The following is a 26,734-nucleotide window of genomic DNA, read 5'->3' on the forward strand; positions in this document are numbered from 1 at the left end:
TCATAATCCCAAACAGTTTTGGAACAAACTGAACACTTTTCTTAATAAAACGGACACAAAAACTATAAATCAGATACAAATCAATAATGACACCATTTCTGATCCTCTACTCATTTCCCAAGCATTCAATAATAATTTCTCCTCTATCTGTAGTTCCCAATGCACAGACTCTTATGTTACATCTGGTTCCCCTAACTTAAGTGCTCATAATGGTTCTTTTTCCTTCAAGAAAATTCTGCCTACTGATGTCTACTATGCAATATGTGAACTAAAAGAAAGCTGTGGTGCTGGTCCTGATGGTCTTGAAGCCAAATTTATCAAACTTGCTGCTCACATACTAATGTATCCCCTCACAGACTTGTTCAACCTGTCTTTGTCTACCTCCTCATTTCCATCGATATGGAAAAGTGCAAGAGTTACCCCCATTTTTAAAGCTGGAGATCCAACTGATATAAATAATTATCAACCTATTTCCATTATATGCACTATTGCGAAATTTTTTGAAAAACTTATTTTCAAACAGTTATCAAATTACATTAATCTTGGCAACATTCTATCCCCCTTCCAATCAGGATTCAGACCACACTACTCTACAACCACAGCTACTTTAAAATTCACCAGTGATGTGCTTGTGTCTTTTGACAAAGGCCATCTTACTGGTGCAATATTTATTGATCTTTCCAAAGCGTTCGACATGGTTGATCACTACCTCCTCCTTGACAAACTCTACTCTATTGGTTTACATAGAAATGCTCTCCTATGGTTCAATGCTTATCTTCACAACAGGCGTCAGTGTGTTGTGCTACAAGGCTCTCAGTCAGAGTTTTTAACTATTGAGAAAGGTGTTCCTCAGGGTTCCATATTGGGGCAACTTATTTTTTCTATATTTATTAACGATTTACCAGATATTTGTTCTCACTGCCAAGTCCAGCTCTATGCTGATGATACCGTTATTTATGTTTCTGATAAACACACTAACCAAATTCAACATTTTCTACAGTCTGACTTCAATCTGGTCCAAAAATGGCTTAAAAATAACAAACTCTTATTGAATAAGAGGAAGTCCTGTAGCATGCTGCTTGGCCACTCACGTAGTGGTGCAAGTTCTTCTGACCTACTGATTAATTTTGAAGACGGTTCCTACCTGGAAAAAGTGGATTCTTTTAAATATCTCGGTATCACGATCGATCCTGAACTCTCCTTTAAACTTCACATTGAACTTACTATTAAAAAAACATATGGCAGCTTGTGCTCACTTTATCCCTCTATCAACTGTTTCTCATTTGAAGTGAGGAAAAGAATAATCTCCCAAGTACTACTTCCCATTGTAGATTATGCTGATATTGTATATCAGAACACCACAGATACTAATCTCAAGCCTCTCAATATATTATACAACTCCCTATGTAGATTTGTGTTGAGGTGTCCATACAGAACACACCACTGTTCTCTGTATAGTTCGCTTGATTGGCTACAGCCTAAGGCAAGAAGGCAACTTCACTGGTACCTATTCCTTTTTAAATGTATTCACTTTAACTGTCCTTCTTACTTGAAACAGTCTCTGGAACCATATACATCACCATACCCGCTTAGACATTCACAACATCCCTATTTTACTGTTCCCAAAAGAATATTTTCTGTAACTGGACGCAGGTCATTCCATTGCAAAGCCCCATCTGACTGGAACAACCTTCCTCTTTCTCTCAGATCAGTTACCTCTCTTGGCCGCTTCAGGACTTCCTTGTATTCACATCTCCAAACTACCTGTTCATGCTTCTAACACTGCTTGTACATACGTTTATTTCTGACTTTGATATAGGTCATAGTACTGTATTCTCGACTTCTTTGTTTAAAGTGAGTTGGTGAATGGGTTGCGTGGGTGGTAGAGGGTGAGCAAGCTAACTGTATCTGTACATGTGTGTATTGTGTATTGTGTACTTGTACTGTATGTAATGTTGTACGTATGTGAATAGCACCCCCTCTAAAATGAGATGCTGCATCTCAAGGGGCTATCCTCTCAATAAATTCTGACCAATATATATATTCATTTATTTTTCGTTTACGCTCCATCATTTTGTAGTTTTAAGGAGTGAGGATAGAAATAGAGGAAGAGCAAGGAGAAAAACACAGGATAGAACAGTTCACATAATCAAAACGATACAGTATACTGTATTCTTTGAGACACATGGGTATTTCGGGACGTGGCCAAATCCGTCATTCCTTCACCGGGGGAAACACACAGCTTTCACCATTGGAATTGCATTATGGAACGTACACAGTTACATTTTATGGGTTTATTTCATCATAGCGCAACGGTGAAGTATTGTAGTGCAGGTAATTGCAACAACCACCGATCTTGTGAAAAATATATTCTAAATTCCAAATATTCTAAACTTTCTGCCAATAATCATATTCTTTGAGACACACATCCGAGTTTTTGGCGGGTCTAACAAGGGAATCACGTGAAGTTGATCCCCTTCCCCTATTCGCTCATACTAGGACATGCCGTTTACGTAGGCAGAAGAATGATATCTCTGCTGTCCAGCAGAAACAGCTAACTCCAAAATTTTCATTTTTCAGGAAATGACAATAACGAAACAAAAAGGGGAGTTAGGAGGTTTTGTTCATCATTGATAAGAACAGCTGAATGGACCTCCAAGCTCACAATGAGGTTGGAGGTCAAAAGGGGGTGGAGCCTGGAGTCAGCAAAACCCCTTCGGTGGAGTTAGCTGGTTTAGCAGAATGTTTGAGTCCCCAACGGAGTTCGCTGGTTTTGTCAGAAGCGCTTTTTAATACTTTTCATTGGTTCAATATTTTTCAGTAAAGGGTGTTCAATGACACTGATTTTGTCACGTGTGTGTTAAAGTACAGGTGAACCCAAATGCATGCAACACAGGTAGGGTAAGTTCCAAGTATTTAATAGCAACCAAACAAAGGGATGAGGCTTACATTGACATGAGGCAGGCAGAGGTCAAAAGCATACAAGTAGTCCAAATAAGACAAACCCAACCAAAAAGGCAGGTAGAATAAACAAAGTCCAACAACTGGCAGAAGGTCCAAATCCAATCTATGCATTAAAGCCAAGGAACACTAGGCATAAGCACTGAGCAATAACCAAGGGCGATCTGGAAAATACACATCTGACAATGAATGAGTAGAAAGAGTCAGTCTTATAGGCAGTGGCTTGATTGGGGAAGTTGCCACATGTGAGTAATGAGAAGGGAACTGTTGGGCTGATGAGGCAGTTGGAGACAGGTGTGTAAATGGGACTGAAGTGTGGCGTAATAGAATGTGGGCGTGACCAGGGCAAAGAGACAGAACAGAAAGAGAGAAATAGACAGGTAGAGAGCCAGACCGTGACAGATTTATGGAAATAAAATGCAAAAGCGGAAAAATTGAGTTACAGTAGCTTGTTTCTGCCGGACAGCAACAAATATAAGTAGCATATCGTCACTGTCGGATGGAAACTTTGTATGTCCAAAACCATTACTTTTCAGGAAATGGAGAATGGAAATGGGTTCAATGTAGTTACTATTTCGTCAAAAGCGCTAGTAGACAAGTAGCTATGGTCCATAGCGTTGGAAGGAGTTCTCCTTAATGCTGTGTTACCTTTCAGCTGTTCTCCGCACACCCCCGGTAGCACGTCTCTGGTAAAAATATAATATACACTTTCGCTACTCACCAAAACAAAGAGTGGGAACACTCTGAGCCCCCCACCTCACGTCTAAAATACACTATTTGTCCAGAAAAGAAAATATTCCACTGGATGGAAAAATGTTTTAGTTACTCCACTGCACTCCCTACAGATTTGGTCATTGCAATTTTTTTATTGACAACATCTGTCAACATTTTTCCATCCGGTGGAATATTTTCTTTTCTGGACAGAAAGTGTATTTTAGACGTGAGGTGAGCAGCTCCGAGGGTTCCCACAAAGGAGAGTAGGCTTTCAACATCTTAACCCTCGTAGGGTCCTCGGGTCCTTTTGACCCGGTTTAACATTTTCAACATGAATTAAAAGTATGTAAACATTTTTTGTTCTCTATGAAACTTCTTCTATTTGCCTTATTTACTGTACTAAACATGTGATATGAAAATGAAAATTAGTGTGACTAAAACACGAAGACCCTACGAGGGTTAAAACCCAGAGCCGCCGCTAGGGTGCGGTCCCACTTGGGGGGCCTCGCGCCAGGCATATCATTATTATTATTATTATTATTATTATTATTATGTTTTAAATAATATTTTAATAAATATATAAAAGTGAACAGAATCACGTTTATTAAGATTAACATTTAAAAAGTATGTTGTGTTATATTTTGTTTAAAAATACAATGTGAAATTCATGGTAGCTTAAAATTTCATTCATTGGGAGTTGTATTTTTGTTTTGTTAAGAAGCGCTAAACCAGCAGAATTTAATATGGGGTTAGGGCGTCACGGTCATTCATTGTGCGTACGACGCGACACCCTCACTCTCACAGATCTGTGATTTCATACCCCCCACTTTTTGTCTGATTGTTTTCTTTTTTTCCCCCTTTCCATAACATAAAGCAGCAGCTGATTTCATCCCAATAGCGTGAAGTAGTTTCAACTAGGCTACCTGGCTACTTCTATTTCCAGTAGTATGATTTAAAAATAAAACGTGTGTTGAATTATAACATTACTAGTAGCCTATAGATTTAAAAAAAAAATCTTATTTTGAAATGTGCATTGTTTTGAATGGAAACAGATTTCTGGGGACCCCTTGACTATGTGCGTTCTCCATGCATGAGTAAAAAGAAAACAACACAGACGTGGGACATTATGGAATATAAAGACTTTGGGGCAAAACTAAAAGTTCATATTTACCACCATGCTCTCTGAAACCAAGACAATGTGGGCCTATGGAACAAAAGTGTGTTCTCCTTCGTCGTCTTTGCAGAAGGTGAGTAAGTAATTCATCTAATGCTGACAGTGGTGGACAGTAACTAAGTACATGTACTCAAGTACTGAACTTGAGTATAATTTTAAGGTATTTTTACTTGACTGGAGTATTTCCAATTTGCAATACTTTTACTTCTATTCCAATACATCTCAGAGGCTATTTGAAAATAGCCGATCTACAAGCTCACAAGCGATGCGACGCGTTGTGAGCTTGTAGATCTGCTATTTTCAAAATATTTGAATACATTTGATTTTAGCCATGGACCCCCATCTGAAAATGTTTTGTGCCAGGGAACCCCAGAAGAGAACATTTGTCTTAAAAATTCAAAAGTATAAAAAAAAAGTTCAAATACTGCACAAAAATAGCAGATGTACAAGCTTGCATCACGGGTGAACTGGTTTTAGAGTATTTGGTATTGTACAGTATGGTCAAGTTGGACAATATAGCTCTGTTTTCCTCATGTGTCCCAACCCCAATCGATTTTGAAAAAAGAAATAGCCTACAAATATTTTAATATATTTTAATAATACAAATAAATTGGTAAAATCAGCCAAAAATAAGAATTAAATAACATAACCCTAATCCTAACCCTAACCCTAAAACCGAAATAAAGTAACAAAAAAACGAAAAGGGGGGCGAGGGCCTCGCATTTCTCCCAGACGGCTCTGTTAAAACCATCTTTGTTTTGGTAAGTAGCGAAAATGTATTTTTTATGTTCACTGGAGATGAGAGGCTGCGCTACCGGGGGTGTGCGGGCATGCCGGGCAACGGCTGAAAAGTAACGCTATGGACCAGAGCTAGTAGTCAAGGTAGGGCATTCATTTGGTGCAGTTCCCTAAAACAGTACAAAAGGTCATTACAGTGAGTGCAACATCAACTGGAACATTGAAATTAGAATACAAATAATTGTTTACTGTAAATGAAATATCATGTGATGTGATAAATGCCATGGTATCGGATTGGCATAAACTGGCATACTTGCCGATAGCAATACCAGCATTTTAGGCAGCATTAGCAGCTTTTTTGATACTGGTATCAGCACTAAATAGGAGAAAAGAAGTGTGTTGAAAGTAAACTAGAAAAAGTGCTCCTCGAAGCACAGGTCTCCGCCAGGTCAGGTAGGTAATTGTGGGCCAGCAATGTTCAGAATTTGCCAGTCAGGATGGAATATAAAAAATCGTACGGAACCGTCTTGATCACTTGACTATAGAGATAATGTGTACTGATTTGCATGATGTTTGGACAAAATTTGTAGGAGTAATAAAAAAAATTTAAATCGGCCTCCTGGTGGCGCTATAATAGGGCAATGTTTAAAGGATGGCGTTTGTTCTTCAACGTAGTGCGAATATACGTGCAAAGTTCCACCGCAATCGGACGCTGCGTTCATGATTTGCGGCATTTTGTTCAAAACGGGCCACTCCTGCAAACTTTAGATGTCAATGTTAGCCAATCAGGATGAAATATGAAAAATCAAACAGATCCATCTTGATCACATGACTATAGAGATCATGTGTACCGATTTGCGTGACATTTGGATAAAATCTGAAGGCTTAATCTCAAAATATGTATTTTACATAAGTCGGCCTCCTGGTGGCGCTATGAAAGGCTAATGTGAAAAATGCAGGACAGATGTTTTTCCTTGGCCTCTAGGGAGTATGCGTGCAAAGTTTCACGCAGATCGGTGCAGTTACAGTTAAAAACGCAATTTGGCCTTTTATAGCGCCACCATGAGGCTGATTTAAAAATATTCAAGTGGCATTTCTTCCTCGGCCTAGTGGGAATGTGCGTGTGAAATTTCACGGAAATCGCAAGCTGCGTTCATGATTTGAGGCATTTAATTCAAAATGTACCAATCCTGCAAACTTTGGAAGCCAACCTTAGCCAATCAGGATGGAATATGGAAAATCAGACAGATCCGTGTTGATCACATGACTATAGAGATACTGTGTAATGATTTGCGTGATGTTTGGATACAATATGTAGGAGTAATATCAAAAAATGAATTTTGCACAAATTGACCTCCTGGTGGCGCTATAACAGGCCAATCTGAAAAATCCAGGGAGTATGTGTGCACAGTTTCGCAGCGGCCGGGCCAACGGTGCCGGAGATTAGCCGCTCGCAGACAGATGGACGGACGGACGGACGGACGGACGGACACACGGACGGACGGACGGACGGACAGGGGGTAAAACATACTCTCTCGCCATGCCTTTCGGCCTGGCGGAGACAAGGGACAACAATTGGTTTTAGAGTCACATTGCTCACTTTGTGTAGAGAGTGAGCTAACAGCTATGCGTGGAATCACACTGCCCTGTACTGGCAAGATTGGTGTACTGCTGCTACTGTAGTTGATTATTTTATTGTCCGTTCATAAAAGTCCTTTTGGTCTTGTTTCCAATGAGGTCCTTGATATTCAATTCATAGACATATATAGTGGCACCACAGTTCAATTCAATTCAATTCAATTTTATTAAAGTGTCAAATCACAACAAGTTGTCTCAAGACACTTTACATGTAGAGCAGAGACCCGACAGTCCCACCCTAAGCAAGCAATTTTGCGACAGTGGCAAATAAAAACTCCCCCTTAACTGGAAGAAACATCAGGCAGACCCTAGGCTCTAGGGTGGGCGGCCTTCTGCCTCGACCGTGTCGGGGGGAAAGAAGAGAGAGAGAGGGAGAGAAGGCAGAGGCAGTTCAAATATCATTACAAAAAAAATGGTAAAAGATTAAAAAGGGGGAAAAATAAAATAAAAGACTATGTACAAGAACAGGGGGGGGGGGGGGTCGTCTGTCTAACGGGAAAATAGTACTACCTCTTTTCTTTGCCTCCTGAAAGGTGAAGTTTTAAAAGAGCCCAGCGAACTGCACTTTTTGAGGGATGGGGTTAGACTATTCCAAACCTGGGTGGCAGTGCTGTAGAAGGAGAATTTGCCCATGTTTGTTTTGTGGGTGGGTGGTACCAGATCGTTGTTAACGCTCCCTCTAGTGTTGTGACTGTGGGTGTCGCTAACTTTTTGGAGGTATTTACTCAGATATGCGGGAATAGGGGGCATATCGGGCAAATTAGCATTTAAAATTTTGAAGACCAATACCATTTTTCGTTGTTTAACCCGGTCTTCTACTCTGAGAAAATGGGTGGGTGAAAGGTGGGTCATGGGCCCCAGACGGAGGAGTAGCCGAATCAGTTTGTTTTGGGAGGTTTGAAGCTTAGTCTTCAGTGACACTGGAGGAGTACCAAGAGGTGCAAGCATAGTAAAAAAAGGTCTGAATCAGGGCCCCTGAGAGGGTTCTGAGGGCCTGAGGGTTGACAAAAGAGGAAACTCTGCCAATAAATCTGGTTCTCTGGTTTACTCTTTTGACCACCTTTGTGGCCATGCTTTCACCTGTCAGGTATTTGTCAAGAATACAACCCAAATAGGTAATCTCTTCTTTGCTAGAGATAACTGTGTCATCGACTTTGAAATCATTTACATTCATCTGTCTGAGGGAATGTTTGGTCCCAAAGAGAATGGATTCAGTTTTCCCAAGGTGTAGTAACAGTTTGTTATCGGTAAGCCAAGTACGGATTTTGGAGAGTTCGGAGCTGAGAGCCTCCTCAACTTGCAACTTGTCCTCTCCCGAGATCAGGAGTGCTGAGTCATCAGCAAAAAGGAACAATTTGCAGTTACAGGCAGCATTCATGTCGTTAATGTATAGAAGAAACAGTAACGTCCCTAGAATGCTGCCCTGAGGAACCCCGCAGCTCACCGGGAGGGATGAGGACATGGTTCCGTTGATGTCAACCACTTGTTCTCTCCCCTCCAAGTAAGATCTCATCCAGTTTAGAGATGTGCTATCAAAGCCAATCGCCCTCAGCTTGTCAAGTATAATTGAATGTTTTACAGTGTCGAACGCCTTTTGGAGGTCCAGCATGACCATGCCTCAGTACTTGCCCGAATCTACCTCACGTTTGATGTAGTCGGTCAGATACAGTAGGCATGTGTCAGTGGAGTAGGAGGTTCTGAAGCCCGATTGGAATTCGAACAACAATTTACGCTCGCTAAGGTAATTGTTGATTTGTTCTTCAATTAATCGCTCTACAACCTTTGAGATGGAAACAGGCCTGTAGTTTCCAGGTTCTAGTTTGCTTCCTTTTTTATGCAGAGGGATTACTAGCCAATTTGAATTCTTGAGGGACGTGACACTGGTGAGCTACTATGGGGGCAATAGAGACAGCTGCGTCTCTGAGGAATCTGGTGGGGATATTGTCAAGGCCTGTGGCCTTGTTTGGCTGGAGGGCGAAGAGCTTTTTTTGCACCTCTTCAACATTTACCGGTTTGAATGAGAAGGAGTCTTTCTTTGCCCCTAGATTGTCATAGTGAGCTTGGATGTGGTCAGAGCCGTACAGACCTGAGGAAGTTTGCTTACCAATTGGGTCGCAACTGTTATGACCCGTGTGTGTGTGACCCAAACGCACAGCAAGGAGGAGGCAATAAAGGGTTAAAGCCCACCCGGGCGAGTTTATTAACAGGAGGTTAAAGAACAAGGTGGGGGGAAGAGGGGTGTGGGCTCCGTAGGTTGGCACGGCTCAGCTAGGAATCCCGGACACTGGAGAAGAGAGGAGAAGCAGGGTCAGTAATAGATTCACAAGGAGGGAAAGTGCACAGTAACTGCGTAAAGTTAAACTGGCTATAGCTCTACAACACTGGAATCTAAGTCTAGCTGGCTATACTTTACCAACCATAGACTGGTGAAGATCTGGCTCCGAGCTGCATGCAAGCCAGGCTTTTGTAGCCTCTGGAGGTGATTGCAGATGACGACCAGGTGAGGAGACTGGGAACGGGACACAGGTGTGCTGAGGTGTGCTGTGGTGTGCTATGGAGCCCTCAGGTGGTGCTGCCGGGTACTGAGAGACCACAGCACCAGGATGTGGAGGCGAGGGGGAGCGAGACGTAACAGCAACGGTGGTAAAAAAGCTGTTAAAACAGTTTGCTATCACCTGCTGGTCGGTAATGAGTGTGCCACTTGAAATAATGCAGATATTGTACATTATTATGTCATTGTTTGTCTATATTACTACTACTAATGCTGCTACTATATCTGCTTAAATAAAGTCTAGTAAATTGTCTGAAACTTTTGAATTGCATTGAGTTAAAGACTTTGCATATTCCTACAGGAATTGCATTACTAAGCATTGTATCTATTAATTATTACTAATCACCAGCCTGCAACAAGCTTCACACGTTCAGCTTGTATAACAGCAGTTATATTCTACATGGCAAATATATGACTGTGATAATAACCTTGGCTCTTGGCACTACATGTTGCTGTAAAAGCTTTATTCCATACCGATGACTGTGATAATAACCTTGGCTCTTGGCATTACATGTTGCTGTAAAAGCTTTATTCCATACCGATAGGGCCCACTTGAAAAGCTTGAAAGCATTTTCAGAGCATGTTTATTGTAATGATCAATCAATCAAATGTGTTCCGGCTTGGATCCATGGAACTAACTCCATGGAGCTGGGAACTTTTCCTTTGGTCCACCCATTCCTGGGACATGTGAGCCTTGTCCAGTGAAGGCACAGTCTAATTGCATCAGCTGACCATTGTGAGAGTATGGGATTTGTTTCTACCCTGCTCTATCACTAACTTTGGGTGAAATTCACCCAAAGACCTGCCTGTAGAAAAAAACAGGGATGGGGCAGGGAAACAAACCTACCTTCTATGACGTCAGTGAGCATCCTGAAGGTACCCAAGGACCCGCCCACCTCAGACATCAGCATCATTATGAAAGGTTTTAAATACTATTTTAATATTCTCTTTGTTGAAATAATTTCGTGGTGTATTACACCACAAAATCTACATTATTGTTTTTTATTTTCTTTTATGATTTTTAATCATTATTATCATAGTTTTGCCAATGATTTGGGGGCCCACTTGCAGTATCCTCACGGCCCACCAGTAGGCTCCAGCCCACAGGTCTAGAACCACTGCTATAGTAAGTATAACTGTATCCTTGACACAACTGTCCAACTCACAAAAATACTGTAGCTGAAAATCTGTATCAATGAGAAATGAAACATTGTCTCTGTAAATTGATGTTTTATTGACACAATGTGAACACAAATTCATTTATTCCATTTTTGACACTGTGGTCAGAGGAACTTTCTGACGCCAATATGGAGTTACCTGCTGTAACAGTTTTGGAAGGCCTGAATTGTCAGTGTTTGTCAGTGAGTGTCTGGTTGTGTGTTTAAATGCTTGTATTGGTTAAATATGTGTGATGTGTGACATCTTTGTTCAAAACTTCAAATGGATTACACATTGTGTGTGTGTGTACTGCAAACATGTTCTAGGGCTGGCCCCCTCATAGTCAAATCAATTAATCGGTCAGTTTGGTCTTTGTTGACAAAGGCTTTGCTAGTTTTGTATGCTTTTTCCCACCATACAGATCTCTTGTAAACTCTACATAACCCTTTCATTGTGCATTTCCAAAACTTTCAGTAGCAGTAGTAGCCATTGTGAAATTACATTTGGAATGTTCAGTTCTCAACAGGATCCATCCTGAGAAGCATTTTATGAGCCTGCTGACAAGGTCTTGGCACTTGAAAACCATCCAGTGATTTGCATTGAAAACATCTAAAATGAATACACATTTATTTATCTTTGCAATGGGTTTACAAAATAGTATATAGCGGACCCGTGAGTTGGAACCAGAATAATCTGACACACCTGATAATAAAAAGTGATTGACAAGACAATGAAACAAAATCATTTTGTTGCCACCTTTATTGAATACAATGGGTCATATTTTATGACTTTTCATGGTGCAGATCTCCCATCTAGCGTGAATACAATGGGTCATATTTTATGACTTTTCATTGTGACTTGAATTGGAGAACTTATTCAGCAGCATCTTTTCCCTGTAAACATAGAAATATACTATTATATATTCAACACTAATCTTTAGTTAAATCTTAGTTAAAGATAATCATCTTAATAAACCTTCATATTGTACATGTATTTACCTTGGCGTCACGACCTTTAGCTCTCATCTTGTTAACCTGGGATTCAGCAATGTCAGCACGCTCTTCAGCCTCCTCCAGCTCATTCTGAACCTTTCTACACTTGGACAGGTGAGTGTTGGCTGCTTCCTCCTACAATATGATAGAGATGGTTCAAAGCCTCAATATTTGAAACGAGCATCTTGCACTTATAGTCCAAACAAGACAATTTCAGGAAATTGTAAAGTGTGGTTGTGGCTAATACAATGGCCCATGCAGCATGTTCATGAGTGGAGTGCCAGGTTCTTATTGGAACGGCGCGATCATGGCTGTGTTCTTGTTCTTGTTTGGTACTAGGGTTAGGGTTAGGGTTAGGGTTATCGCAGCTTGGAAGAAACAAAATCTATTGCTTTCTGTAGTCCACTTTGGACATTTTACCATTTTCCTGAAACATAGCCTGCGTCTGCAGCGTGTGCATTGTTGTGGAACAGCTTGACTTTCTTTACAGCACCCGTGTTACAGTAACAGCTTCCCCGCGGTGCGGATGCCATACCATACCGCAGAAGCACAGCAATCTTAATCTCTCAAGAACAGATTCTACTCTGTGTTTGAATCTGTCGGGGGGGTTTGTCATATCGCGTACGCACTGGCCTACAAGTGGGCGTGCCTTCAGATCAGGAAGCAGGCCGCGCATTACCCAATCAAATGTAGTGGGCGGGATTTACGTGTCTGCCGATCCTTCCCCACTAGAAACAAACCGAAATTCATTTAACAATAGCGTCCTCGGAGCAGACAAAACCACGGAAAGATATTCACATTTTAACTTGCTCTTTCATCATAGAAACAAGTGGCCTTATAAACAAAACGATCCATGTTCTCTGGGAGAAGTGGTGTTAAGTTTTCCGTGTAGAAATATTGTTAGTGGGAATGAAAACATAGTCGCACCACCGGAAGTGATGCGCTGAAGGCAGACCAAAACCCCGGTTTCCTTGCGTACGTGTGCTACGTCGACTTCCTCCCAGAGCCAAGTGAGATAGTAAAAAACAGCAGAGGGCGCTGTTTTTCCTTTTCATTTGGCGATGGGTTCCCAGATTGCAGCAATCTAGACATTTCATGTGCTGCTCGTGGAAAGCAGCAAGATGGACACTGAAACATGCTCTGCTGTTGGTCATCTTCACATAATACCAGCATAATTTTTTACATAACTGATTCCCATTATGTCTTAGTTACACTATGCCAACCGTACTATGCCCATGGCAGCCACAAGTGAAAATTCATCACCATGTATGTTTGTCTTACCGCTTCCTCAGCTTGTCTCTTGTAGCCCTTCACCTTCATCTGCAGCTTGTCTACCAGATCCTGAAGCCTGCCAAGATTCTTCTTGTCCTCTTCAGTCTAAAGTTAGAGTGAATTCATAACATTCATAGTTGTATGCTAATGCAATCTATTCATTTAATCAGAGGCATGATGGTCATTAAAGTGAACATGGTATACAGTACCTGGTATGTTAGCTCCTTCACTCTCCTCTCGTACTTGCGGACACCTTTAACAGCATCTGCTCCGCCTCTCTGTGCACCTTCAACCTCTCCCTCCAGTTCACGCACCTTCACAATTGAATTGTATATTATGAGGTTATGTCTTCTTATGTCATCATCTATGACTATAAGCTGTGTTGAAGTAAACTACATCTTACCCTGCCCTCCAGTTTCTGGAGCTGCTTCTTGCCTCCCTTCATAGCCAGGTTCTCAGCCTCATCTAGACGGTGCTGCAGGTCCTTGACTGTGACCTCCAGGTTCTTCTTCATCCTCTCCAGGTGAGAACTAGTGTCCTGCTCCTTCTTCAGCTCCTCGGCCATCATGGCAGCCTGGAAAGTCATGTTTGCATTGTATTGTATGTTAATATGAAGCATGACATGAGGATTTCTAATACTGTAGATAAGGGTAGGGCAATAGGCATCCTAACTTACATCAGTGATGGCTTTCTTGGCCTTCTCCTCAGCATTCCTTGCTTCTTGAACACTGTCGTCCACTTCACCTTGGACCTGGATCAGGTCAGTCTCAAGCTTCTTCTTGGTGTTCAAAAGGCTTGTGTTCTAAAATAAAGATTCAGTTGAACAATGTAAGTAAGCATGATGTAAAAAAAAAAAAAAAACGGTCTGAATATTGAAAGTATTTTATTATTTTTTTGTACCTGAGAGTGCAACAGTCCAGCGCGCTCACTAGCATCTACTAGTTCTTGCTCAGCCACTTTGCGGCCTCTCTCTGTCTGTTCCAGAGCCACTCTCAACTCCTCGATCTCAGCAACCATGAGGCCATTCCTACGGTCCACCATGGCACCTTGCTCCTTCACATCTTCTGCACCTCTGACAGCATCGTCAAGGTGCAGTTGGGCATCCTAAAATAAATCACATTTGAGGTGGTCACGTTAAGAGAAACATCAGAATGTGACTTGTTCAGTGCAGTTCCGTTGTTGTCTCCGCCAGGCCGAAGGCATGGCGAGAGAGTATGTTTTACCCCCTGTCTGTCCGTCCGTCCGTCCGTCCGTCCGTCCGTGTGTCTGTGACCAGCTAATCTCCGTTACCGTTGGCCCGGTCGCTGCGAAACTGTGCACACACACTCCCTGGATGCCAATTCAGAACCTCTGCCCCAAATTTTTCACATGGGCCTGTTATAGTGCCACCAGGAGGCCGATTTGTGCAAAAAAAAATGTTTATATTACTCCTACAGATTTTATCCAAACATCACACAAATCGGTACACAGTATCTCTATAGTCATGTGATCAACACGGATCTGTCCGATTTTCCATATTCCATCCTGATTGGCTAAGATTGGCTTCCAAAGTTTGCAGGATTGGTTCGTTTTGAACAAAATGCCTCAAATCATGAACGCAGCATAACATTTCCGTGAAATTAGCCACGCACATCCCCACTAGGCCAAGGAAGAAATGCCACTTAAAAACTTTCAAATCAGCTTCATGGTGGCGCTATAACAGGCCGATTCACGTTTTTACCTATAACTGCACCGATCTGCGTGAAACTTTGCATGCACACTCCCTAGAGGCCAAGGAACAACCTTTGCCCTGCATTTTTCAAATCTGCCTTTCAGAGCGCCAACAGGAGGCCAACTTTTGGAAGAAAAAATGTTGCTCTTACTCCTTCAGATTCTGTCCAAAAATCACGCAAATCGGTACATAGTATCTCTATAGTCATGTCATCAAGACAGATTTGTCCGATATTTCTTATTCCATCCTAATTGGCTAACATTGGCTTCCAAAGTTTGCACGCCTCAAATCATGAGCGTAGTGTGCAATTTCCATGAAATTTCACACGCACATTCCCACTAGGCCGAGGAACAAATGCCACCCTTTTCACATTGGTCTGTTATAGCGCCACCAGCAGGTATAATTTCACAAAAAAATGTTTTGAACAAAATGCCTCAAATCATGAATGCAGTGTCTGATTGCTGTGAAAGGCCTAAGAAGCACCCTTTTCACATTGGCCTAATATAGCGCCACTAGGAGGCCACACTAACCTGCCTGACCTGGCGGAGACTTGTGCTCCGAGGAGCACTTTTTCTAGTTTGAATATGTGTCTAACTAATGTTTTGCACCTTAAACTGTCCCTGGACGTTCCTCAGCTGCTTTTGGGCCTCAGCAGCCTGGCGGTTGGCGTGGCTCAGCTGAACCTCCATCTCGTTCAGGTCTCCCTCCATCTTCTTCTTGATTCTCAGGGCATCGTTTCTGCTCCTGACCTCAGAGTCCAGAGTGCCCTGCATGGAGTCAATCACCCTCTGGCTGTTCCTCTTGATCTGTTCCATCTCTTCATCCTTCTCTGCCAGCTTCCGGTCGACCTCACCCTTTATCTGGTTGAGCTCCAGCTGCACACGAAGAATCTTGGACTCCTCGTGCTCCAGAGTACCCTAAAATGTAAAGGATCAAAATGTAACATCATATACAGCTCACTGTTTGAATATAAAACGTATTGAAATAAATCTAAGATATAGACAAGATATAGTTCATCTAGAAACTAAAAGTTTTACCTCAGCTTCCTCCAGGGCTGTCTGGATCTCTGACTTCTCTGTCTCCGTCTGTTTCTTGGATTTCTCCAGCTCATGGATGCTCTTTCCAGTTTCACCAATCTGTTCAGTCAGGTCTGAGATCTCCTCTGCAGTTTATTGAAAATAATGAATAATCAGCATCTATTTTGTATTTTCATTTGAATAAAGTTGTAGCCTGATCCACAACTGCTCTTGAACATTTAATGTTTTTTTTCCCTCACTGTTATTAAAAGTGATGTAGAGAAAGACTCACGTTGCAGGTTCTTATTCTCACGCTTCATGGTCTCCAGTTGGTCCAGAGACTCCTCGTAGGAGTTCTTCATCTTAAACAACTCAGTGCTGAGAGAACGAGCCTCTTTCTGAGCTCCTTCCAGTTCTGCCTGACCCTCTTCATGCTTCTGCTTCCATTCTGCCAAGACCTGCATAGCATTGTAATGAAATGTGTCATTTACCCCACTTTAACCCTTCTATTGTGTTAGGGTCATTTTTGACCTGTTTTCAAGTTAAATAGGTAAAAAGTACCCTTTGCATTTCTTTATTGGAACAAGGCTTCATGATATCCTCAGAAACAGCTATTTTAACGCAAAAAAAATTATTACCACCATTTTACTTAATTCTGATGGTCTAAAAAAAAAAGTGAAGTGTGGCTCGATTCCCTCTAAATAGCTAGAAGGTCCTGGGTTCGATTCCCGCAGGGGACGCAGGAGACGCTGTGGGCGCTGGGGGCGTGTTCTCTCCTCCGCGTCATCAGTGCCCATACCCTAGAAGGGGTTGGGGAAAGGGCCTTTCTGTGTGGAGTTTGCATGTTCTCCCCGTGTCTCCTAGGGTAGGTACCCTCACAAAAACATGCAGTAATTCTGGTCACTATACTGCCTCCCCCTGGCCAGCCGGGGCGCCTGATGGAGGGGAAGGGAACTGGTTGTAATAACGTGTTCCTTCCACGCGCTACGTCCAACCAGGGAAACTCTCCCCTGTCAGGTGACAAGAAGGTCAGTTGGCTCTCATGCATTGAAGGAGGCATAAGCTCGGCCCTGGCCTCCCTAGGTTGGCAGAAGGAAGGTAGTGCCCAGGATTACATAGACAATTGGCACTGGGTGTAAAAAATTGGGTTACAAAATCGTGGGATAAAAATTTAGAGAGAAAAAAATAATTACACCCAGTGTGAAGTGGTCGGTGTGGTCATCACAGTGGTCATCATAGTGATGGAAGCTCACTTAAACATTTTTTTTATTTTTTTAAGCGCATAATCCTATTTATAGGTTATTAATGTCATCATGTGTCTCGCTAGCCAAGCACAGTGCTGAATAGAGTCAGCCAATAGAGTCAGCCAATCACAGTACAGCTAGGGGTGTACTAATGAGCCAATCACAGTACAGCTAATGAGGTGTCCCAACCCCACTTATAGGGGCGGCTACACCGCCCAAAAAATGAATGTCATAAAACCTTTAAGGACCTGCACAGCATTTGTAATGAAATGTGTCATTCACCCCACTTTAAGAACCTGCACAGCATTTATAATGAAATGTGTCATTTACCCCACTTTAAGGACCTGCACAGCATTTGTAATGAAATGTGTCATTTACCCAACTTTAAGGACCTGCACAGCATTTATAATGAAATGTGTAATTTACCCCACTTTAAGGACCTGCACAGCATTTATAATGAAATGTGTTAATTACCCCACTTTTAGGACCTGCACAGCATTTATAATGAAATGTGTCATTTACCCCACTTTAAGGAGGCAAGATTTAATTTTGTTTCAAAATAATGAGTGTCAAAGCACCTTATCGAAGTTCCTCTGTTTCTTGTCAAGGTTGGCAGCCAGACCATTGGCCCTCTCCACATCAATCATGAGGTCTTCCACTTCACCCTGGAGTCTCTGTTTGGTTTTCTCCAGAGAGCCGCACTTGGAATTAACAGCCTCGATTTGCTCTTCAGCCTCCTGCAGACGCTGGGCTAGCTTCTTCCTGTTGATCAGTGTTGAATGGAATCATATTAATGTGGGCAATATTTTGCATAGTGAGTGGTGCCTGACAGTGTAAAACATTGGCTCTCAAAGCGGGTTCCGGGGCCGGCCCCCCAGCAGGAGTCCTTGGGGGGGATCCAGGGGGTCCCGGGCTAAAGTAGTTTAATGTAGCACCAAAATCATTTAACAACTTTATCCATTTATATGTTGGCTATTTAAAAATAGCAGATCCACAAGCTCACAGCGTGACACTTTGTGCCACATTGCGAGCTTGTACATAATTGCTATTTTCATGGAAAATTTTGGGAACATTTGGAATAATTTGGAATTTGTTTTAATATAAATCCTCTCTTCTAGGGGTCCCTGCCACAAAACCTTTGCAGAGGGTGGTCCGCGGCCAAATATATGTATCAATTAGGGGGTCCTTGAGACCAAATAAAATTGAGATACACTGGTTTAAAACACTAATGACTTACTTAGCTTCCTCCAGCTCCTCAGTGCGTTGGACAGCATCAGTTTCATACTTGCTCCTCCACTGACACACCTCAGCGTTGGCCTTGGACATTCCACGCTGCAGCTCCGCCTTGGCTTCCTGTTCCTCCTCAAACTGCTCCCTCAGAAGGTCACAGTCATGGCGAGCTGATTGCACAGCATGAGCAAGGGCATTCTTTGCCTGTCAATAGAAAATGGACAAAAAAAATGTCAGCTGAATTAAATTACAAAAAAATATAGAACTAGGCCTAAAAAAAGGGCGGGGGGGATCTGTTCCTCACCTTAACCTCCTCTTCATTGAGTCTCTTCAATTCCTCAATCTGCTGAGTGAAGGCCTGCTTGCCTCTGGTGAGCTGTGAGACCAGAGCTTCTTTCTCCTCCAGTTGACGACCAAACTCACCTAATTAGACATTTAAATATTCGTTTCAAACATAAGGGGGAAAAAATCATCAAAGTCCAAGGATAACTGTTGATTAAAGCATAATCTCTAATTATGATCAAGTTGCCAAAAGTATCGACCAACCATGTCGATAAAGTAGACTTTAAGATGAATATTTACCGTTCTCTGTCAACAATCTAGCTCTCTGAGCTCCAACATCATTGATCTGGCGAACGTTCTCATCACTCTTGGCCTTAATTTCACTAAGTTGGTCCTCAAGGGTGCGGCACATCTTCTCAAGATTTCCCTGTAAATGAACATTGGACTAATTCAATCATCCTTTTTTTCTGATTGGTTCATTGCTTTGATTTGAACAGTAAAGTCACTCGATGCAGTCTATCCTTCAGTCCTCCTGTTTATAACTGGAGATGGTTTCCTTACTCATCACTAGGTTGGCCATCATTAGCTATGATAATTTCTGTTATCTTGTTATTTATGTTGTTTAATATTAAGCTATGTTTACTGTATCAGGGCATCATTGGAAAAGAGAGCTTGCCCTCAATTGACCTTTCTGATAAACTAAAGGCGAAATGAAAATGAAAAAAAGTGTTATCTCAAGAATTATATTATACACAGGCATTCCATCCTACCTTTGCCTTAGCAACAGCCTCCATGTTGCTGGACAGGTCATCGATCTCCATCTTGTATTCACTCTTCTCCTTCTCTAGTTTCTGCTTGACTCTCTGGAGGTTGTCGATCTGTTCACCCAGTTCAGCCACGCTGTCAGCCTGTTTCTTACGGAGAGCAGAGGCAGTGGCTTCATGCTGCAGGGTGGACTCTTCAAGGTCACGACGCAGCTTCTGGAACTCAGCCTCACGCTTCTTATTCATCTCAATCTGAGCAGCGGTGGCTCCTCCAGCCTCCTCAAGCCTCTCACTGATCTCCTCAAGTTCCCTGGAGAGATCAGCTCTCTGCTTCTCCACCTTGGCACGAGCGGCACGCTCTGCCTCGATCTCTTCTTCCAGTTCTTCAATACGAGCCTTTCAAATTAATGATGTTAGATTAACATCTGAAAGTAATAATTCACTCTTACTTATTATTAGTGATTTTACAGAAAATAAAAATACCTGGAGTTCTTTGATCTTCTTCTGTAGCTGAGCCCCCAAAGATTGTTCATCCTCAATCTTACTCAGAAGCTGGGTTACTTCAAAGTCCTTCCTGTGGAACACAGCACATCATATATTAGTGTAATTCTGCAGGTGGTTTCTCTCCATGACATTTCATATTGTTGGTCCACATTACTTCTTTATCTTCTCGTCAGACTGCTGCTTGTCATTTTCCAGGTCCATTATGGATTCCTGGGCCAGTTTCAGATCACCCTCCAGCTTTCTCTTGGTTCTCTCCAGGTCCATGCGGAGCTTCTTCTCTTGCTCCAGAGAACCCTCCAGCTGCACAATGATAAATGAGTTGTACATCATTCAGTGAAAAACAATAAACATAATGTGTTCCAAACATCCAATTGCTTTTGTAAAACTCACATCGTCAACTTGTTGCTCCAGCTTGGTTTTGGCCTTGGTCAGAGTGTTGACTTTGTCTTCCTCTGCCTGCAGGTCATCCAGGGTCTGCTGATGTGCCTCTTGGAGGGCCTTTTTCTCCTTGGTCAGCTTACCAAGTCCCTCATCCTGAGAGGCCATCTCCTCGGTCAGGTTCTTCACCTAAATGAACACAACATGAACAGTATTAATAAGTCCTTCATCCTGAGAGGCCATCTCCTCGGTCAGGTTCTTCACCTGATATAAGCAGAACGGAATTTGCTGTCATGGAATAGATTATTATTGCACTTGGTCTCTGTCGGGTGGAAACCTCAAATGTCCAAAACAGTTGCTTGCCAGGATTCACATCCAAAATTAACGAAAGTAAGAGGTTTCTACCCGACAGCAACGACTACTAACTTGATAAAACCCCAGAGAGTGTATAATCTATACCTTGTTTTCAGTGGCGTGCTTCTCCTTCTCCACTTTGGCCAAGGTGAGCTCCAGGTCATCAATGTCCTTCTTGAGCTCAGAGCATTCATCCTCCAGCTTCCTCTTCTTGGCGGTCAGTTCAGCGTTGATCTCCTCCTCGTCCTCCAGTCTCTCAGTCGTCTCTTTGAGCTTTGCCTCCAACTGGATCTTACTTTTAATAAGACCCTCACACCTCTCCTCAGCATCATTCAATGCTTCATCTCCCTAATGGTCAATGAAAAAGAAAAAAACACACAAGCATATCAGCATTTGTCCTGTTCAATATGTACTTTTGCAGTTGCCGTTTAGGGGGTACAGACTCTTAGGGAGCATAGTGTGAGAAAGCACAGCTTTGTGATCTGAGGGAGGGAATTGTAAAATGTCCAGTGTAGCCTGCTTACTGATGATGCTGCCAGGGCAAGGTTATTTTTCTCCTGTATCAGAGCCACCAGCTTCTCCTCTAGTTCCTTCTTCTTGGCCAGGGCAGTAGACAGGTCAGTCGTCATCTTCTCGTAGTTCTCCTTCATGTTGGCCAGTTCCTTCTCAGTCTCAGCGCTCTGCAGAAGAGGCTTGATCTTGTAGTAGACCTTCATCCATGGCCAGTGTTTCACAGCGACGAACGAGCGGAGGTTGAATTGGATGGTGTAAGCGGCCTCTCTGTGGAAAAGTGTGTCATGATTGTGGACAGTGATGGAAGAAGTATACGCTTTTATTATAGTTCTGTCAGATAACTCTCGAATAGATTTAACCAATATTATAGACCGAATATATTTAAGCAATATTATAGAATGAGAATACAAGTGTGGAGGTAATATTTTATCTTGGCGTGCAGGCTCTGCTATATTTTTTCTCCCTGCTCAGCACAATCATACAGCCATCATTAACCATTAAGAGCAGGACGATAGATATACAGTACATCCATGGGGAACAGACCAATAGCAGAGCCTACTGGTGGTGCTGGGGTGGTGGTGGGAGCAAACGCCGCATGACAACAAGTTAAAACACACAAGCGGATGGAATGCCCATTTCAAGACAGCTGATTGCCACGTCAGTGTATGACATATGGATCTTGCATGACGCTGTAAACAGCCACATAGAACGAGCATGCATGTAACCTATCTCAAGTGTATGCTGGCCAAAACTAACTCGCAGGCTACGTATAATTGATTTGACACTATAACAATTGTATTGGACAGTAAGTGTACTTAAATTATACTAAATATTGAATAAATTATGTTTTCAAAGTACCTGAGAGCCGTCATCTTAACAAACTCCTTCCTCATGAGGTAAGCTCGTGCGAGAGCCTGAGTCATGGTAACCAGAGCAAACAGCTTCTCATCTCGCATCTCCTCCAGCGTACCCAGCAGACCAGCTTTGAAGAACACCTGAACACAATGTTACAAACACTGTAACTAAACAACTGTAAAATCCACCTTTAGTCCTCTCTTGATAATTTTAAACCAGGTTCACAGTGTGTTTACCTTGGTGTGTCCAAACTTGTACTCATCAACGGGAACGTCAATGGACCCAAGCAGCTTCTCAGAGGCTTTCTTGTTGTCCATGAACGCGCCATCGGGACATGCGCTGGCATTCAGTACTTTGTACCTGTTTTGCAGAAGTTCATGGTCATTTTGCGTGACTCCCGTGAATGGGTTTGGAACTAAAAGCTGCTGGAAAAAGGAATGAATACCTCTGCTTGAAGTCAGCATATGGGATTCTGCTTGGGAAGCCCTTTCTACAGATTCTGATGCCCTCCAGCACACCGTTACACCTTAGCTGATGGATGACCAGGAAATTCTCCATCAGGCCTGTAAAGATGTTGCTCCATTATTATTAGGACAAAATAGTTACACACTGGCCAAAGCATTAAATGACCACCTCACAATTGTTTACGTTTGTATTTTCTGTGTTTACCTGGAGTCTTGGACTCGTTGGGAATCAGGCAACGCACAAAGTGAGGATGAGTTGCCCTCAAGTTTGTCATCAGCATCCCCAAGTTCGCCTATTGAGACATAAAAGAACCAAGTAGGTTTATTATTAGTAAAACGTTCTCCTTTAGATACTAGTTACTTTACAGATTTAGATTGTCCTAAAACATACATTAACTACTTAAGCTCTATGTTATACTTCAGCTATTCAAATATAGCTGATCTACAAGCTCATAACTTTGATAAAGAAATTGTTTGATTCCAACATGAAAAGACGTGCTTATTTCTTATTTGGATATAATGTTGTTAATAATAATGCTTAATTCTTACAGGAATATAATGTTGATAATAATGAATAAATATTCTTACCCTGAAAGCACTAGACACAGTCTGCATGGAACCACCCTTCTTCTTGCCTCCCTTCTTTGTGTTATCTGTTTATATTTGTTAGAAACATTAAATCAAATCAAAGCCAATTTTCAACGACCAAGGTCGAACTAAAGTCCTGGACAAGAACAAATAAAAGAAAACGTCACACAATGTCCATGATAAAAGGGAGACTAGAGGAATGTATAGAGGGGACAAGAGCTTGAGAGCAGGCAGGGAAAGGGGCTGAGGGAGGGTTCTGTCACAGTCACAGACTTTGCCTGTCTTGTCTAGGTCTTGTATTTCTATGTGTTATGTTCTTGTTCTAGTTTTCATGGTTCTATGTCCATGTCTCCACAAGCTGTATCTCATGTGTAGGGAGACCCGGGACAAAAGTAACACTTTTTGTATTTGCCTTCATAATTCACAGACTACTTGAAATATCCTAGTCATCTTTTGCTATAAGAAACATATATATGTGCCCTAATTAATAATACAATTTTTAAGCTTTCACTAATAAGGACTAGACTAAAATATTAATTTGAATGCAATAAGTCACAGTGTTACAATTGCCCCCGTGACGGGGGCAGTTGTAACAGTGGTTGGGGGCAATTGTAACACTGTAAAAATAAGTCATATTAATACACTTTATCTCAAATAAAAGCACATCACTAAGTCATATATATTTTTTTATAATTTAACAGTTTTACTTACGAATGTTTTATATACATTTTGTATTTTTATTCAAATAATTTTATTTTTCAATTTTGTTTTTTCAAATGTATGTCTATTTTTTATTTAAATGTATTTTTACTTTGAAATGTAGTGACATTTAGTGAAATGTGTTCATTTACTAACATAAAAGTATGAAATCCCAGACAAAAAAATCTGCTTGCATTGAAAACACATTGTTACAATTGACCCCGGTCACTTTGTCACAATTGCCCCCGATGGGGCAACCATGATAAAATCCCATATTCTATCTAGAAACACCTATACTAGCATAGGCTGCTGATGTTAATTTGTGACCAATAACATAGAGATACAATTCATCCAAGTTTAAATTAGCTGACATCTTATCTTTAGACAGCAGAAAGAACATACCGTACACTCAAAAATGTACATTTACACCTCAAAATCAGTTTTTTGTTGAAAACTTCTGCTGAGATGAAATGATAATTATATCCTTCCATAGGCAGAGAGAGGACCCTACTGAGCATGTGCACAAGAAGTCTCACCCCTCTAGCTTATTTCTAATTAGAGTTATTGAGTGTGTTACTTTTGCCCCCTGTTTCTTTTGTCCCCGGACTCCCCTAATCAGTCCTCATGTGTATATTAGTCTTGTTCCTCAGTCAGTCCATGTCGAGTCATTGTTTGGTGTCACAGAGATTAATAAACATACCTTCAGGCTCAGGTGGGGGATAGAACACAGCCAGCAGTTTAATTGAAGACTTCTGGAACAGCCCAATGACAGAGTCGTTCAGGGGGTCCTTGTTCTTCTCAAGCCAGCCTGTGATGCTGTAGTCCACAGTTCCAGCGTAGTGGACCAGGGAGAAGTGGGCCTCACCCTTGCCTTTGGCAGGCTTGGGCTTCTCAAAGGCCTTGTTCTTCCCAAGATGCTGGTCAATCAACTTTTCGGCGAAAGATTTGTCCGAAGACTTTGGGAACATGCACTGCTCTTCAAGGATGGAGAAGATGCCCAAGGGCTTTGTAAAGGAGACAAAAGAGAAAATGACAAAAACAATATTACTTAACATCATGTCCATTAACGGACAAAATAATTGAATACCTTCTCAATTAGCTCAATGCAGACAGCCAAGTCCATGATAATATACAATAATATAATGATAATAATAATAATAATAATAATAATAATAATAATAATAATAATAATAATAATAATAATAATAGTAGTATACTTTCTCAATGAGCTCAATGCAGACAGCCAGGTCCATGATAAAATATAATAATATAATATAATAATAAAAGTATACCTTCTCAACGATCTCAATGCAGACAGCGAAGTCCATGTACATACCTTCTCAATGAGCTCAATGCAGATAGCCAGGTCCATGATAATATATAATAATATAATATAACTAGAAAATATGGTTCCTATAAAGAAACAATGTGGGCTCGCTTTAAAGCCAAAAAAATGTAGTTATAAAAAGTACAAATTCAGTTTTACTCTGTATCTCTGTCTTTGCGTTGTGTGTGGGTGCAGACTGGCCTCCGGTTGATCAGATTGGGAGTGCCTGGTGGAGTGGCAGTGGAGTATATGGGGTGTGTGTGAGTGGGGGGGGGGGTCGGAGCTTGCAGTGTACAAACGTTTTAGCATCAAAATATACTTTGAGTACCAAAGTAAAAGTACTCAATGTTGTGTGTGGTTACTGTAGGTTTTGTATTAATAATAAATTCTGCAAAGTAACAAGTAACTAAAGCTGTCAAATGCTGTCATTGTAGTGGAGTAGAAGTAACAAAAAAGGAAAGGAAAGTAAAAGTACCTCAAAATTAAACCATGCATGGTAAGCACTTGCATAGTACTTGAGTAAATATACTTAGTTACTTTGCAGCACCACTGCCTGACAGCCAATGACTGACAGATTAGGTAGCACCAGCTGCTACTGATTGCTAGAGTGTGTAGGTGCATTGGTTTATATTAATGGTCTTATCTCAAAATGTGTACATCGCACAGCTTAGATCTTTGGATTAAATTGGAGAGCAGACCTGTGCGATCTTGGTGATGTAAAAAGCATGTCTGTAGTGTAAACAATGCGGCCACAGTGACTTTACGAAAACACGGGGCATTTCTCCTCTGTCCTTCTCTCTCCCCACTAGCAAAACCCATTGGAAATGCATTGGGTGCTTAAGTTAAATATTTCAAAAACTACCAATAATTTCAAAAATAAAAGTACAAGCACACGTGTCCACAGTAAGTTGGATTTGAATGGAGTTTCTAAGTGAAAGTATGTGGGAGTAGTTAGGTGCCATACTTTTGGGGGAGAATAAATAAATAGTGAAGATATCTATAGTGTGCTCGCCGAGCCCACAATAATAATAGTATACCCTCTCAATGAGCTCAATGCAGACAGCCAAGTCCATGTACATACCTTCTCAATGAGCTCAATGCAGATAGCCAGGTCCATGCCGAAGTCAATGAGATCCCAGGGGATGCCTTCTTTTTTGTACTCTTCTTGTTCCAGAACAAACATGGTGTGGTTGAAAAACTGTTGCAGTTTCTCATTGGTGAAGTTGATGCACAGCTGCTCCAGGGTGTTGAACTGTAAGTGGAAATATCATTAGCCCAATCTCTTGTAATTGTGTAATTGTGACAAAAATAATTAGTCTCCCACTTAAAAAAAAGTCCATGCTTACATCAAAGATTTCAAAACCAGCGATGTCCAGCACACCAATGTAGGAGTTTCTCTGCTGCTTGGTGTCCAGCATCTCGTTGATCCTAATGACCATCCAGAAGAACTCCTTCTCATAGAGGGACTTGGCCAAGGCACCGACTGAGTTCATTACCTAAGGACATACAGTAGGTAGGGGTGTGAATTACACAATTTACAATTAAGAATTCAGGCATTTAGCAGACACTCTTAATCCAGAGTGATTTACAGTAAGCAAGGAAAATAC

At 41.6% G+C, this 26,734-nt stretch overlaps 2 protein-coding genes across 2 annotated transcripts in view; both read right to left on the minus strand.

Moving 5' to 3' along the window:
* The window catches only part of LOC308104422 (myosin heavy chain, fast skeletal muscle-like), a gene marked incomplete at its 3' end in the record, with an annotated part of 87,207 nt that overhangs the window by 54,386 nt on the left and 6,087 nt on the right, over positions 1-26,734 (minus strand). The gene's annotated exons all lie outside the window — the stretch shown is intronic.
* LOC308104423 (myosin heavy chain, fast skeletal muscle-like) overlaps positions 1-26,734 on the minus strand; it is a gene marked incomplete at its 3' end in the record, with an annotated part of 46,446 nt that overhangs the window by 13,625 nt on the left and 6,087 nt on the right. Inside the window, exons 13-40 of the mRNA XM_080454830.1 lie at positions 26,474-26,623; positions 26,209-26,379; positions 24,501-24,804; positions 23,102-23,166; positions 22,719-22,806; positions 22,495-22,612; positions 22,286-22,409; positions 22,053-22,189; positions 21,206-21,461; positions 20,787-21,029; positions 20,340-20,516; positions 20,104-20,249; positions 19,929-20,019; positions 19,452-19,841; positions 18,982-19,108; positions 18,704-18,822; positions 18,407-18,603; positions 17,748-17,931; positions 16,218-16,383; positions 15,947-16,071; positions 15,518-15,826; positions 14,099-14,302; positions 13,875-14,000; positions 13,602-13,772; positions 13,408-13,512; positions 13,208-13,303; positions 11,933-12,061; positions 9,643-9,734 (exon numbers count right to left, since the gene is read on the minus strand). Of these exons, the coding sequence (XP_080310956.1) occupies positions 9,643-9,734; positions 11,933-12,061; positions 13,208-13,303; positions 13,408-13,512; positions 13,602-13,772; positions 13,875-14,000; positions 14,099-14,302; positions 15,518-15,826; positions 15,947-16,071; positions 16,218-16,383; positions 17,748-17,931; positions 18,407-18,603; positions 18,704-18,822; positions 18,982-19,108; positions 19,452-19,841; positions 19,929-20,019; positions 20,104-20,249; positions 20,340-20,516; positions 20,787-21,029; positions 21,206-21,461; positions 22,053-22,189; positions 22,286-22,409; positions 22,495-22,612; positions 22,719-22,806; positions 23,102-23,166; positions 24,501-24,804; positions 26,209-26,379; positions 26,474-26,623 (4,610 nt within the window). The remainder of the gene's footprint in view (positions 1-9,642; positions 9,735-11,932; positions 12,062-13,207; positions 13,304-13,407; positions 13,513-13,601; positions 13,773-13,874; positions 14,001-14,098; positions 14,303-15,517; positions 15,827-15,946; positions 16,072-16,217; positions 16,384-17,747; positions 17,932-18,406; positions 18,604-18,703; positions 18,823-18,981; positions 19,109-19,451; positions 19,842-19,928; positions 20,020-20,103; positions 20,250-20,339; positions 20,517-20,786; positions 21,030-21,205; positions 21,462-22,052; positions 22,190-22,285; positions 22,410-22,494; positions 22,613-22,718; positions 22,807-23,101; positions 23,167-24,500; positions 24,805-26,208; positions 26,380-26,473; positions 26,624-26,734) is intronic.

This window comes from Gymnoscopelus braueri, assembly GCF_963280865.1.
Source record: "Gymnoscopelus braueri genome assembly, chromosome: 17".
Taxonomy (NCBI): domain Eukaryota; kingdom Metazoa; phylum Chordata; class Actinopteri; order Myctophiformes; family Myctophidae; genus Gymnoscopelus; species Gymnoscopelus braueri.